The sequence below is a fragment of the Nyctereutes procyonoides genome, unplaced genomic scaffold, assembly GCF_905146905.1.
Source record: "Nyctereutes procyonoides isolate TBG_1078 unplaced genomic scaffold, NYPRO_anot_genome, whole genome shotgun sequence".
Lineage (NCBI taxonomy): Eukaryota > Metazoa > Chordata > Mammalia > Carnivora > Canidae > Nyctereutes > Nyctereutes procyonoides.
Window position 1 is genome coordinate 4,213,257 of NW_026575139.1, and position 15,052 is coordinate 4,228,308.

The following is a 15,052-nucleotide window of genomic DNA, read 5'->3' on the forward strand; positions in this document are numbered from 1 at the left end:
GACCACTGATGAACGGATAGACACGATGAGGTATACGCACAAAGTGGAATACTACCCAGCAATTAAAAAGGAATAAACTGCTGATACACACATCATAACCTGAATTGATCTCAACAGCATGCCAGGTAAAAAGAAGCCACGTGAGAAAGGCTACGTAGTCTACGATTCCACTGACGTGCAATGTCTGGAAAATGCAATTTATAGGACAGACAGCAGATCGGTGGTGGCTTAGGTTTGAGGGGGCGGGACTGGAGGTTAATCGCTAGGGGCAGGGAGGGAACTTAGGGTGATGCAAAGGTCCTTGCATTGCTTTGTGGTTATGGCTGTGCAGCTGCATGAGTTCATCTCCGCATCACTGAGTGTCCAATTATGATGGGTAAAGAATGGCACGTAAATTACACCTAAATAAGGCTGTTAAAAAATAAAGTCCTCTTCTTTTTAAAGATCTTTACGGCAAAAGTAACAGATGAGAGGGAAAGTTCTGGGAACTGGGATGGGGCAGTGGATGGGCTCTGGGCCTGTGAGATGGGCGGGGTCCGTACTCTGCAGCCGGGAGATGAAGACATGGGGATTCAGCAGGGCAATGGGCCCATCTGGTCCCTGACAGTGATATGCAGCACGCGGCTTAGCTCCACTCAGGAGGCTGGTGGGATTTCTGCCTTGAAAGACACCGACACGGAGTCTCGTAGTCGTAGTAAGTGTACGGTGACCTGCGCTCTTACCCGGCGAGTAACGCATGACGGACAGCTGCTCGTTTCCATCCGTGTGAACGGTGACCAAATCTTTAGTTTCCGTGTCAAACACAAACCACCTGTCATGAACACAAGGAGAAGCGCAGTAAGTGGTTTGGTGAGAAAATGCAGGAAAACTCTTAGGCGAATAGTGACTAAAACTAAAACTAGTACTTCCAGCGCTTAATAAACACTCTGTGTCGCTTAACAAGAAAGGGTCCGCACTGAGTTCTATCACTTACACGTCAAAGGACAGGAAGCCCGAAGGCTGGGCGTGTGGCCGGAGGAGGCAGTGAGGAGGGGCTGTGCACGGTCTCACCCAGAGATGTGGCCCTGGTGCAGCAGGATGGGGGGGAGGGGGTGCGCTGGGACAGCCTTGGGGTGTCTGCCTCCCGTGGATGTCGGGGTGCACCAGCGGAAAGCCAGGGCAGGGAGGGCAGAGGAAGGCATCTATGGGACCAGTCTGCGCTCCGTGTCCTTGACTGTAAAATGGGGATAAGGGCCCAGGTCCATGTGGAGGACCAGTGTTAAAGCAAACTGTGATGGATGCAGACGTGCTTCGTATCCTCCCACAAGGACACGGTACTCGCTAAATGTGAATTGCTGGGACGACTGCACTCTCCTGCCTGCGTGTTCTCAGCTGGAGGCAGTCACTGGGACTCCAGGGTTTTCAGGGGGTGAAATGGGGCGTGGGTGCCCTGCTGTTGGATCTTCAGACCCCAGATGGCATGCATTCCATAGGCATGTCCACCAACTGGCACTCTGGTGTCCCTGCCTCCCATTCCATGGGACTGGCTGGCTCCTAGCATCTGGATTTGGCTTCTCAACTCTGATCCCTTGTGTTTTCAACAGCTATTTACCTTTAATGTGCTACTGAACGTTAACAGAGCTCAGAACATAAGGAGCAGAGAGGCTGGGGCTAATGAGGCTGTGCTCTGAAGCCCCGTGAACTCCCATCCAGAGCTAAGGCTGGCACTAGGACCAGAGATGTGGGAAGCATATGAAGAGGGAAGGACCGGTTTCCATGTGCCATGTCTCCTCCCCAGAGAACTTGTCTGTGATGTGGAGCATCCTGGCACAGTCCCCATGCTTTGTCCTACTACCCAGAGTCAGCACACAGGTCTGGTGATCACTGGCTGCCAGCCATTCCTCAGAGACTGCTGAGTCTGAAGCTCCGACTGCCCCCGGGAGAGTTAAAAGGAAGGAGTGTGCGTGTGTGCGTGTACGTGTGTGTGTGTACACATGCACACAAGTGGTAAAACATTTTCATGAAGAATTCTGTTGGATATGAGGTGCCCAACTCTCAAGATACTGCGACCTGTGACTTACAAAGGGCTACTCTTTCCTCATACATACTCCATAGTCATCACAACAGAGTCAACATGGTTTGCTTTTTAGAAAGGAAGAACGGGAGGAAATCACCAAAAATATTTGAGTTAAACCATGATAAGTATATATGTAACTGTGACAAACAATACAAAAGTGCAGTCAAAATGTACAAAACAATAATCACCATAGCCACCAACACTGCCTGCCAGACAACTCCAGAAAATACCGCCTACACCGTCCCCTCCAGTCATTGGTGCCATGTATCTAGGCAGCTAATACTGTCACAATTTATAAGAAAGGAAACAACTCAGAGAGGTTGTCTGACTGGCTCAGAGACACACTGCTGCCAGGCGGTGGAGCGGGCAATCAAGGGCAGGCTTGCTGCCTGGCCTGGCGGAGGCACTTGGTAGCAAGTAAGTGTTAGCTGCATCTGAACATGAGGCTCGGGATGGGGCAGTTTCTAAAGTTTTGAAAAAGGCAGCAAGAAAAGCATTTTTTAAATCCTTGGCACTTTGAAATGTTTTCTTGCTCGATTCCAAGGCTGGGGCTCCTCCCACAGCCTGCAAGATCAGGGCTTGAGGAGCTCCACAAATCCCTCCGAAACTGTCGGTGCATGAGTGCATGCATGTGTGTGCATGTGTGTGTACACGCACATCTGTGCATGGATGGGTGGGGGGGCTTTTCTAGAAGGATCCATAGCTTTCCTTAGATTTTCCCACGGTCCCAAATGTGGAGGACCGCTGTCTTACGTGTTACGTTAGAGTTCTGACTTAATTCTGGGTGAGTGGCTAGAAGCGGCGAGGGGCAGTAAGCGCTACACCTGCCCGTCCCCGGGGAAACACAGACACCAAAGCTCTGGAAGCACGAGCCGTGCTGGAGTGGACTTACCTCCCGGTCAGTGTTCCAACTGCAACCACAGACCCTGAAGGATGAAAACCAGAAGACTGAGCTGGATCCTAAAATATTTTAAAGGAAGTGTAAATTGATGGCCAGACACAGCACTACCGCAGAAAACACACACAAGCACAGCTGTTCCAAAGGGCTATGTGGTCCCATTTAAACCAAAAGTCTCTCCTCTCCAAGAGAGCTAAACGTTTCCCTACTCGGACAAAAGTCACATGTCAGTAATACTAAATTTTTATCCCTTTAGAATTTTTCTCTTTCTGTCTCACTATCTTTTCGTGCCGACAGTAATCAAATGACACACCAAGTACATGCTCTTCCTCCAAGCCTTGGAAGCCCCTTCCGTTGACCCAATGCTGGATGGAAAGCTTGTCGAACGGTGTGCTTGGTTTGCCTGGAAATACGACTGCTGTGACCAATGCCCGTGGTGACACTGGATGAGAGCCCTGGGCACAGGCCCAGGAGGATCTCGAGACGAGTCAGGCAAGTTCAGGTTTGGATCTAGGGTTTGTTCGTTACTAGAACTGACACAAGGTGGAAAGGGATCAGCGATGGAGGGAAAAGCAAGCTGTCCGGTTGCAGGAGAGGGAGAGTTAGATGAAGTTGGACGGGGAGGCTGGGAAGAGGCTTCCTGGTGCCAAGATCCTCCGAATCGGGCCTTTCGGTACAGGAGGAATCATGGGTGGTGAAGGTGGACGGGACATTTCAATCAGAATTTTCTCAGCCCAGGTGTTAAGGAGAAAGTAGTATGATCAAAGAGGTAGAAGTATATTTGGGGCACATCTGAGGAATGGCAGGTGGAGAAGGCGTCACAATGTGGAATGTCCCAGGGAGGAAAAGAAGGCATGAGGACGGCGTGAATAATGTAGGCTGTGCCGCCATGGTAAGGGCTGTGATCCCTGGGAGACAAGGACACGGTGACACCGATTGTTTTCTCTCTATAAAGAGTGTGACATGATTGGAGTGCCGGTCTGGCTCAGGCCGTGGAACATGCGACTCTTGATCTCAGGACTGTGAGTTCGAGCCCCGCGGTGGGCATAGAGAGGACTTAAAAATCATAAAATTAAAAAAAAAAAGTGTGACGTGATCGAATCTGCATTTTAGATAGATCACGTGGTACAACTGCTTAGTATGGACTGAGGTGAGAGGAGATAAACGACAGGGAGACCAAGAACAAAGTACCCATGGGAATGGAAATAGAGAAAGGCATTGAGACGCCACTGGATAAACTAAAAAAATAAGATGCCAGTGGCTTTAAGGTTCTGATTCCGTTCTCAGCGATGGCTTTTTCCAGAGGCTTTTTTCAGGGCTGCTGCTGAGACAGAGAAAGAAATCACCTCCACCTGAAGCTTTATCGTGTAACTAATTCACTTAGGCTCTTAACATTTCCCAGAGGGAGACACTGAGGCACAGGGAAGTTCCTGTCCAGAACCACATGGCCAGTGGGTTAAGGAGCGAGGACTCGGCCACAGATCTTTTAGGAACCTGGTTTGGGGCTCCTTCCCTTCGGTCAGGCTGAGGGGTGACTGGTCAGGGAAGGGGGAGGAGGATGGAGCCATGGGGCTGCTTTCAGAGGGCTGTCACCGAGGAGCAGGGGGGAGGCCACCTTCCCAGATGCCACTGCCCCTGCTGTACCTGCCTCAGGTACTCCTCATGTGTTCCTCCAAGCACCCCGGGGGTGGGGGTTGGGGGCAGATACAACCCGGGACGCCACTTCCTTCAGCCCATCCTGCCACCTGGGCCACTTGCACTCTTCCCTCTGAGTGGCTCGGGCCCTGTCACTTCAGTGACACAAGTGGTGGCCAGCTCTTGACCCTTGGTGACTTTCTCCAAGGGGGCTGATCCGACATGCTGGGAAGCTCTGGGACCTCTGTGGGGGTTGCGAGGAGGGGCAGGACCTACAGAGAGGCTGCCCCTGTCACGGGATGGGACATGTCATCCAGGGCATGGGCTACACTTTAGACTCAGTGCAGTACCGTGTGGCGGAAGACTGCGGGTTTGGGAATCCGGATGAGCTGGTGTAAAGGCTGGTGGCTCCATCACTTGCTGGGTTAGTGACCATGGCAAGCCTCAATTTCCAATTCAGTAACATGGTACCCACGGCTGCTGCCAGGACTACAGATAATCTGTGCACAGCACCCGGTGCTCAGTAACTACACCCGCTGCTGGCTCTGTGCAGGCGGGGCAAGGACATCTCAGGGCTCCGATACACAATCTGAGTTCCTTCTGTGAGGATCACAGCGATGCCGACTGTAAAACTAAAGCCTTGTCATCGAACTCCAATTGTAGAGATAAATTATAATGTATGCATCAATTCTCACTCCAGAGGTGCATGGTAGGTGGTGTGCAGGCTCACGACAAGGACTTCTGAGCGTGGAAGCCTGTGATGGGACTCTGCACTCAGGAGACCCCCAAAACCAAGTCCGCAAGGCTAGCTTGCTGTTGAAAAATTCAACAGCAAGCTTCAGAATGGCATGGATGAGACCACTTGAGGTGAGGTTTAAAGCAATGCTGATCGAAGGAGGTAAACTGAGTGACATTTACTTTGGGACAATTTTATATCACTACCGATTTCATGCAAAAACATAAATGAAGGCGTTCCAGGTGAACTTTTATAAGAAAAACGCAATGTAACGTGCACGTCTACCTCTATTATTTTGTCCCAGACGGGCCGGTGACCAACAGCGTCCCAGAGAGTGGCGTGCCTGTCATGCCCACAGGTCAAGAACTGAGGTTTTGAGGCATGGATGGCCAGTCCCCAGAGCTCATCAGTGTGACCCTGCAAAGGACCAAGACAGATGGAGCTCTCTGAAACACACCAGTCAACACTCAGAGCCTCAGGATGGGGTGCCCATGGCATACGCAGCCTTTCAGACTGCCTTCCTCAGTTTCCCTTCCCGCCCAACCTAGGCCATGACAGCAACTGAAACTGATGCCAAGGAAGGTTACATTGGTATAAAACAAAGAAATAATCTACTCTTTATGATGTTTTCTGATATTCTAATATTGCAAAAAATGAACAGGCTTGGTGGGCCTGGTAAGCTGGAGCATACCTGAGTGATGGGTGTGAAGTCCCCTGACAGAGCACCCTGCAGAACAAAGTTTCTAGTTGTGCCTATCAAGATCACGTCGCCCTTCCCCTCGGCCACTGTCCGGATCGGGCCAAACTGTTCTGGAATCTGCATTGAAAAGAAAGCACCGAAAATGTCCTTAAATATTAGCTCCACCATTCAAAATACATGTTTATATATCATGATAGCTCCCCCCCCCCCCCGACCGCCACACACACACATAGCATGGATAGACAAAGGTCCATGGCCAGGATTTGTTGAGTGAATGATCAAAGCCCCACATCTGACTTTTGAACTCCAAACACATATATATATACTTTTATAGAATCAAGAAGAGTAAGTAAAGTAAAAAGAAAAAGAAAAAAAAAAACAATACAAAGCAAAACATTTTTTTCTTGGTAAGATTAAAAAATAAGAAGTAATCCTGGTTAGTTTATTCTTTTCTTGTGGCTTTGGACAGCAGGAGCTGGTAAAAGTTGGAAAACAGAATAGAGTAACATGCCATAATGAGAGCTCGTAAAATTTACTGTAACTTAAAATGGTAAATTCTTTGGCAACTTCGCTCTACTTAGTTTTGGAATCGACTGTTCAGGTTCGTAAGCATATGGAATTATCTAAATTTTAAGAAAAAGAATTGCAAAATACACCAGCCAAGAACAATTCGCTGTGATTAAAATAAACAGGGGTCCTCGCGCTTCATAAAAGGAACGAACTGCAGCTAGACCCCCGCAGGGCAACGCTGAGCGCTCTGGTTCTAGAAAGGAAAGAAGCGGCCTGCTCTCTTACCAACTTTCCACCTCCTGTGCGGTTTGTTGGCACAGATTTGAGAATAGGTAAAGATAACTCATGCTCAGGAAGAAGTAGGGATGCTTTACAAAGTGATGAGTATCTTCTATGAAGCTGCATGAGGCTTTGGAGCTTTTGTGGCAGTTATGGTTTAACACGGGGGTACACGTTCAATCAAATGCCGGTCAAATCTTAGGATAAAGAATGGTATCACAATTAAAATCTCCATGAAAGGGGATGTGGTTTTGAAAGCTCACCGGAGGGCCTCCTTTATTGAGAGCAATAGCAAACAAAACCATATCTCAGACTGCCAAAGCACCGTGCCGTGCGGCTCTGATACAACACGTTGCAGGATGGACGTGTGTCGTACTCATCTCACTTAGAAGTTGGGGACGTTCTAGAGCCTGTCCATCCTACGCTAGGGATGAGGACCATCAGCCTTCTGATTGATGCCTGCCATGTGTGTGTCTGCTCACAACTCCCCGGGGTCTGGGGGAGAAAGTTCACTGGTGTGCAAGGCTGCCAGCCACGGAATAAGGAGGTAAAATCGATACTAAAAGGAGATAGAGCTTTAGAGAATGTGCTGGCACTCAGCCACGTACAAAGCAAATACTCAATAAGATGTTAGTTCCAGGGGGTCATGTCTCCAAAGTCACATCTGGAAATTACAGTGGAAAAAGGAAGATTTTAATGAATAAAATCAAAACACGGACAATAAATATTCCCTTGGAAGAGTGAGACTGTGCAGTTATGTTGATATTCTAAATGTGAAATATGTTACGACCTAAAAGTTTTACCAACCCAATTCCATTTTGGTAGTTTCACTTCATCCGCTTCCCGTGATTTTAATAAAATGTTACCCTATTTAATAACATTGTGTCTAAACCACTTTCAAAAGCTGTAAGCTAATAAGATTTCATACTAACAAGGAAACTGGTTAGTGTACCAGTTTTAGGTTCAAAATGAATTTTGAAAAAAGGACAAACCCTGAACTTCAATAATGCTGCTTGTTGTCTTACCTCAGTTTTACGAAGTTTCTGGTAGTTTCCATTCCAGGAAATGAGCTTACGGTCCTTCCCTCCTCCTGACACCAGAGTGCCGTCCCTTAACATACAAAGTGCAAAAATGCCACCCTCGTGGGCCCCCTGAACAGCATAGCTTATCCGATTTGTACCTAAACACACCAAGAAAACCACTCTCAGTACGTTATCAAAAAGCTTGCTTCTGGGATCCCTGGGTGGCGCAGCGGTTTGGCGCCTGCCTTTGGCCCAGGGAGCGATCCTGGAGACCCGGGATCGAATCCCACGTCGGGCTCCCGGTGCATGGAGCCTGCTTCTCCTTCTGCCTCTCTCTCTCTCTCTCTCTCTATCATAAATAAATAAAAATTAAAAAAAAAAAAGCTTGCTTCTGTCCATCTCATTGTACTTCTGTTTTAAAACGTGATCTTGTGGGACCCCTGGGTGGCTCAGTGGTTTGGTGCCTGCCTTCGGCCCAGGGCGTGATCCCGGGGCCCCAGGATTGAGTCCCACGTCAGGCTCCCTCTATAGAGCCTGTTTCTCCCTCTGCCTGTGTCTCTGCCTCTCTCTTTCTGTGTCTCTCATGAATAAATAAATAAAATCTTTTTTAAAAAATTAACAAAACAAAACAAAACATGATCTTGTTGGTTAGGGCATCCCTGCAGTATGAATCTACAAAGCTAGAAGCTCACAAAGCACCAGACCAGCATGGCCCTGGGTTACTTTAGGATTCAGGAGAACACGCTCATGGGAAGGACAGGATGGAGACATCATAGAGGGACACCACATGGCAAAGAACAGGGGCCTGGGTTCCCATGCTAATGTGCCCTGTGTCTCTCGACGAGTGACTTCACCGCCCTGTGCCTCAGTTTCCCCTTTGTGTAACGGGGCTCCTGCTTATCCCGCAGAATCGTGCTATGGGTGAAATGGAGTGATGTGTGAAGCACCTGCCTCCACAGTAGTTGGGAAGCTAGTGAAGTCACCGAGTTACTCTGAAATCACATCTGTGGGTCTGTTTCCACCTTCACCCCCAACCCAAACTCTGAGCCCTTTGAGGACGGGGATGGTGTGCTTTTCACTTTCATCAATGCTCATTGAGCATAACTGAATGAATGTTTTCAGAGTAATGACTCCTCTTCACCAAGCTGCGGGCTCCCTGGCAGCAGGGGCTATGGATCATTGGTGCACGCAGTGCCTAGCATGCTCCCTCGTACATAATTAGTTCTTTTTTTTTTAATTTTATTTATTCATTTGAGAGAGAGAAAGAGAGAGAGAGGGAGCACGAATAGAGGGGAGAGGCAGAGGCAGAGGGAGAAGCAGATTCCCTGCCAACCAGGGAGCCCAACATGGGACTCAATCCCAGGACCCTGGGACCATGACCTGAGCTGAAGGCAGATGCTTAACCATCTGAGCTCCCCAGGTGTCCCCATAATTAGTTCTTAATAACTGTTTGTCAAAGGCCATACGAACCAGAAAAGTTATTTTTTTTTAATTTTTATTTATTTATGATAGTCACACACAGAGAAAGAGAGAGGCAGAGACATAGGCAGAGGGAGAAGCAGGCTCCATGCACCGGGAGCCCGACGTGGGATTCGATCCCGGGTCTCCAGGATCGCGCCCTGGGCCAAAGGCAGGCGCCAAACCGCTGTGCCACCCAGGGATCCCCAGAAAAGTTATTTAAATATTTCATAGCTATATAGTCATTGACAACTTCATCATTATACTTTCTTAATAGATCTCCTAATAAAGCTATTCTGTCAAAATATTTTAGGCTTATGGAGCTTTTTACAATGGTAGAAAGGGGCTATTCCTGTTTTGTTCTGTTCTAGTTTTAAGATTTCAAGTTACATAGGCACCGTGTATGTATATACCCATAAAACTTGGGATTTAGTTGTAATCCTATCAATCATACTAACAGACAATTCTTAGAGAAGTCACCTTTGACCTCATATAACATTCGCTTCCGCCCCCCCACTTTGCTCCCCCCCCCCATCTTTTGCTCGGGACACAGTCCTGTTACCTTTTCCCCACACCAAGATGTTGCCGCTTGAATCTCCAGTGATGGTGTCACCGTTTTCAGAAAAAGTCACGCAGAGGACAAACTTTGGCTTTTCTTGCTTCTGCAGAATGTTGTAAATATAAATGTGTGTTTAGTCAAGACGGCCTCTTCTTTGTATTAATACTTCGTAGAGTGACAGCGCTCCCAAGCTGGACAGTGATCAGCTTCCGCTACCACGCGGGATGCCTTTCATTTCTATCTACCGTGATACAACTTATGCTGTGAGATTACCTGCTCTAAAACAGAGAGGTTTCTGGGCATGATAAAGTTGCAGACGGTTGGAGCAGAGGAGGGTGTTGGAGGGGCTGGGGGGCGGGCTGTGTTGGCAGCAAAATAAAGCGATCCTCTAAGTGGGCCTGGTGGGGTAGTAGCTTAGGGACGCACAGGGAAGGGGGTGCTGTCCCTGGTACTCACTAGGCCTGAGGGCCTTCTTGGTTGTTCTTTGCAAGGACAAAGAGATAGGAGGGGGTGCCCGGGCCCCGGAGGCGACAGTCCCTGTGTTTCTTCCTGGGTTGGCCCATCTTTCCTTCCCAGCATCGCCAAGGCTAGATTCAAGGGGCTTCCTAGTTCTGTTAGGGGCCCCCAGGAATACTCTTCAACACTACACACCCCAGATACGCTTCCATATTTACCAATTAAAACAAATTCCAAGACTACGGTACCCTCTCCACTCCCGTAGCAGCTGGCTGACCACGCACACCGCTCAGTGAAGAGTAAAACAGATGTGATTTAACGTTACCTCGAATAATCCTTGCTTCTTAATAAGGGAATTTCCTTCTAATGTCCAAAAGTAGAGATGTGATTTTCCACAGGTAACTATTATATTGGTGTCCGTGGGGTGGAAATCCGCAGCAAAAACGGCTTCGTTGGAACACTTTGAGCAAAACAGGAGAATCAGATGTCTCAAGTCTCTTGAGACCCTTGAGAAAATAAATAACCTCTGAACCACAGACAAATAATTCCCAAGCCTCGTGATTTTTCTCCCCACTGAACTCACCTTCCATAAACACTCAACTTATGTTTGCCACGTGCCATAACCCCTCCTTGTCTGTCTCTCCCGCTGGAGCGTGGCCCTGAGGACAGGGACTATGGCTCCTCTCTCGCTGCGGGGTCCCCAGGAAGACCCCACAGAATGCTTTTGCCGAAGGGGTGGGTTAGGGGCAGGAAACTTAAGAACCACAAGAATTTGCTTTCATCTTCCCGTCACGGGCTCCAAGCCGTGGCTGAACAGAATCACCTGATGTGTGTTACACTGTGGATGTCAGGCCTCATCCCCTCTGGGGACTGCAATCTTCGGGAAGGGCCCAGGAATCCGGATTTTATACAGTTCCCTCACTCCTGGCTGACTCTGGCAGTCCTGTTTGCTCTGGGATTCCCTCCTGATTGGATTCCTAGGACTCTGCCAGTGGTTTGGTTACCAGGCCGGGGGTCCAGGGTTAGGGATCTGGCTCTCTCGGTGTCCCTGCGCCACCTCCGACCTTGTTCTCTTGATTTCCAGCACCTGCACTTGAGTCAGATGATTCTGACCCTTATTGTTCCTTCTGCTTGAAATTCAGTTATAGGTCCTGAAACCTGGGTATTAATTTGCCTCTAATTACTTCCAACTCAGCGACAGAGCAAGAACTTAAATACTCGACCAGAATATTAGAAGGCAGGGCTCTAGCATGTAAACAGGTGTTAGGCAACGTGCCGGATTAGAATACAGACCCTGCTTCCCAGACACTCAAGGGAGAAAGCCAAGGCAGTGCCATGGTGACCCTAATGTTCGGGAAGTAAGGTGGTCTAAGGTTAATGGATGACAGGAAGAGAAATCTGAAGTCAATTCTGTAAAACCTGGGATCCATTCATGATTTTAACAGCAGGAAAATACAAGAAAGCTTAAGGAAAGTTTGGCGACCTATCGCACAAGATGGACTGGAGGCATTAAGAGAAGTCCAGGCACTCCCCTACGGGAAGAGTCCCACTGGGAGGTGCTGGGACCTGGCAGGGGCACTCGCTCACCTTTGCCGAGGCCAGTCAGCTTTGGACAAGCCCCATGCTGCCTGTGCTGACCTCTCCCTGCACCCTCTGCTGTTCCTGACCTGTCCCCGCACCCCCGAGCCCCTCCCTGGCGGCGCAACGGGCACATCTCATGTTCCACCACCACGCCTGCAGTGCCCCCCTCGACAACGTGAGGACACATGTGCTGAATGAAACAAAGCAGCAATGAACAGTGACCAATGGATTGGATGAGGAGGGTTGGGGCTGTAAAATGAGGAAGCAAGAACCTTACACGTATCACGAAGGGAGAAAGAAACCCTGCCAGGACTTGGAACCACACGCTGGGGGGGGGGGGGGGGGAGATGGGTGGGCTCGGGATTCAGAGGTGCTGGTGTCATGCCCGAGGGCTGCATTGGGAATGGGGAGCCTACAGCCTCCCGACAAGTGGGAAACAGGCCTGGGAGCCAACAGAAGGAGAACGCTCCGAGGGGGGACATTCTAACTGAGCCCAGCAATGGGCCTGGAGAGAGACCTTCACGTCGGCCAGCCGCTCCTCTTTCTGCCAGTCCCACACGGACAGCACGTGGTCATTGGAGTCATCTACGGCACAGAGATTGCTTCCTCCATTCTGGAAAAGAAAAGGTATTCACAGGAAGACTACACCTGAGAATAAAATGGGTTATAAGTGATTTACAATGAACATTAATTTCACTTTTAATAAAGAGTCCATTTTGGCTAAAGAATATGTACGCATTGCTTATGACACCTGCTTTCCTGGCCATGCAGCGGGAGCAGGTGAATGTGGGGCAGTGGAGGGACAGGAGCAGAAGAGAGGGGTCAGGGGTGGCCCTGCCTCACCCGGTCTATTAAGACCAGCCTCCGAAGGGGCTGCAGAGCCCCCTTCTGGAGAAGCCAGTGCCTGCAGCACACACAGCACACATCTGTGACTAATAGGGGCTGGGGGACTGGGAGGCGGTGTAGGAGCAAAGGCCCCGGGGCCGAGGCATGTAGTGTTTGATGTGAACATGTGCATGCGTGTGTGAATGTAAGTTTCTGAAATAGTGGTTTATAGGGCGGATCTGTTGAATGGGCACATCCTGAGAAAGATCTGGAGACCATGAGGCCCCTCCGACCCCTGCTACCGGGCAGGCAGCCCTTGTGGGGATGGCAGAGACACACTGGAGCTGCCTACCGAGGGACAGGTGAAATTCAACGCCAGAGCAGACAACAGTGCCTCCAGGAACAGGAAGATGGTGCTGCAGGGCCTCTTTCCCTCATGTGTGTGACCCCAAGGGGACACGTACGACCTCAGAATGAGGGGACCTGGGCAGCAGGACGGTGTCCCAGGCAGCCAGCAAGCACATCCACTTCTTCCCTTTTCAACCTTGAGCTGCCTCTCTCCTCTCTACGGACAAGGGCCCCGGTACCCACGGGGCTCAGACTTACAGATTTTGAGAACGCGATACAGGTGACAGCTCGGTCAAAAAACCCAACTCCGATGACGTGCAGTGTGTTCAGTGTCACGGAGTCCCAGATGCGCACATGTGGAGGCAGTTGCTGTTTAGAAGGAAATGCAGAGAGAGTCACCGACCATGCTGGGCAGACAAATTCATCTTTCCCTTGAAGCTACAAGGCTACTTCGGTTTTGTCAAAATGAGAGGTCTTTTCCTGCATTTGATGATTCTGCCTTTTGGCATCAACGCAACATTCACAACAGCTTCAGGAGATGGTGGCCCCTGTGGGGAGGGGACCCTCTAGGGGAGGTCCACCAGGCTTTACATTTTGAATAGCCAATTCTTCATAATTGTACCATAGGGACTGGCGTGCTCCCTCTGTGCATCGAGATGTGTCTGAATTTTAAAATGAAAAATGAGGGCAGCCCGGGTGGCTCAGTGGTTTATTTTATTTTATTTTTTTATTTTATTTTTAATTATTTATTTATTTACTTATTTGCTCAGTGGTTTAGCACTGCCTTCAGCCCAGGGCCTGATCCTGGAGACCCAGGATGGAGTCCTGCATCAGGCTCCCCACATGGAGCCTGCTTCTCCCTCTGCCTGTGTCTCTGCCTCTCTCTCTGTGTCTCATGAATAAATAAATAAAATCAAAAAAAAAATAAAAATAAAATGAAAAATGAAAAATGACATGGAAACTGGGATCTCATAAAAGGGCTATTCTTGTAGTCTGTTTGTCCATAAGGGGTAAATACATCTAAATTCAGCAAGCCGGTCACCACCAAATAGTATCGAGAGTTTAACATAAGAATGGGCCTCACGGAAGCAGACAATCAGGTATGCACAGGGGAAATTTAGAGTTGTTACCATCAATTCAAAACCTCCCAATTGTGTTCCAAGGTGAATGATCCTAATTTTTCTCTCCCTCAATAGACTAAAGCGTCCTAGCACGATCAGCAGGTGGATCGGGAAAAGGACTAGCATTATACCCGGTGCACAGAGTGGGCTGAGGAGGGCCAGGCTCCGGGCTGGACTTGCTCTGAGTAGCTGTGTGTCTGCAGACAGTCAGATGGCCTCTCTGTGTCTCTCTGCACCTGAAGTGAAGGACCGGCTCAGAGAGCTATCGTTATCTTCCCTGGCTCCGAAGAAGTTCTGATTCAATTTCAATGCTAGAAACTGAAATACATTTTTAATCCACTAGAGGGAGGAACAAACGGTTTGCTTCAAAAACTTTAAAAAGCCACTTCACATTAAAAAAAGATGAAGACCCTATCCTGTTTATGTGTTATTTACATAATCATAAACTGATTTCCACCGTTCCTGTTACTTCTTTTTAAGTGTAGAATTTTAACATGAAAGGGCATAAATATTTACTTATTTATTTATTAAGATTTTATTTATCTATTCATGAGAGACAGAGAGAGAGAGAGGTGGAGAGAGAGAGAGAGAGAGAGAGAGGCAGAGACACAGGCAGAGGGAGAAGCAGGCTCCATGCAGGGAGCCTGACGCGGGACTCGATCCCAGGTCCCCAGGATCACACCCTGGGCCCAAGGCAGTGCTAAACAGCTGAGCGACCTGGGCTGCCCATAAAGTTAATATTTAAAATTTGATGTTATTAAAATATTTTCTGGAAAATGGCAGCATTTGTGTTTTCCAGGAAGAAAAGATACTGGTAAAAATAGAGGTGCTCTGTGTAATTAGGTTTGCTTCCTGTATTGGGCAAGAA

The 15,052-nt window shown here is 48.8% G+C and overlaps 1 protein-coding gene across 4 annotated transcripts in view; it reads right to left on the bottom strand.

Annotated features, from left to right (window-relative positions):
- Positions 1-15,052, bottom strand: part of EML1 (EMAP like 1) — a 185,314-nt gene that overhangs the window by 13,410 nt on the left and 156,852 nt on the right. For all 4 annotated transcript variants that reach the window (XM_055304152.1, XM_055304153.1, XM_055304155.1 and 1 more), the window contains 9 exons: positions 13,322-13,432; positions 12,408-12,503; positions 10,635-10,769; positions 9,857-9,956; positions 7,840-7,994; positions 6,017-6,142; positions 5,611-5,742; positions 2,949-3,016; positions 723-811 (listed from right to left, as the gene is read on the bottom strand). In XM_055304152.1, coding sequence (XP_055160127.1) covers positions 723-811; positions 2,949-3,016; positions 5,611-5,742; positions 6,017-6,142; positions 7,840-7,994; positions 9,857-9,956; positions 10,635-10,769; positions 12,408-12,503; positions 13,322-13,432 — 1,012 coding nt within the window. The remainder of the gene's footprint in view (positions 1-722; positions 812-2,948; positions 3,017-5,610; positions 5,743-6,016; positions 6,143-7,839; positions 7,995-9,856; positions 9,957-10,634; positions 10,770-12,407; positions 12,504-13,321; positions 13,433-15,052) is intronic.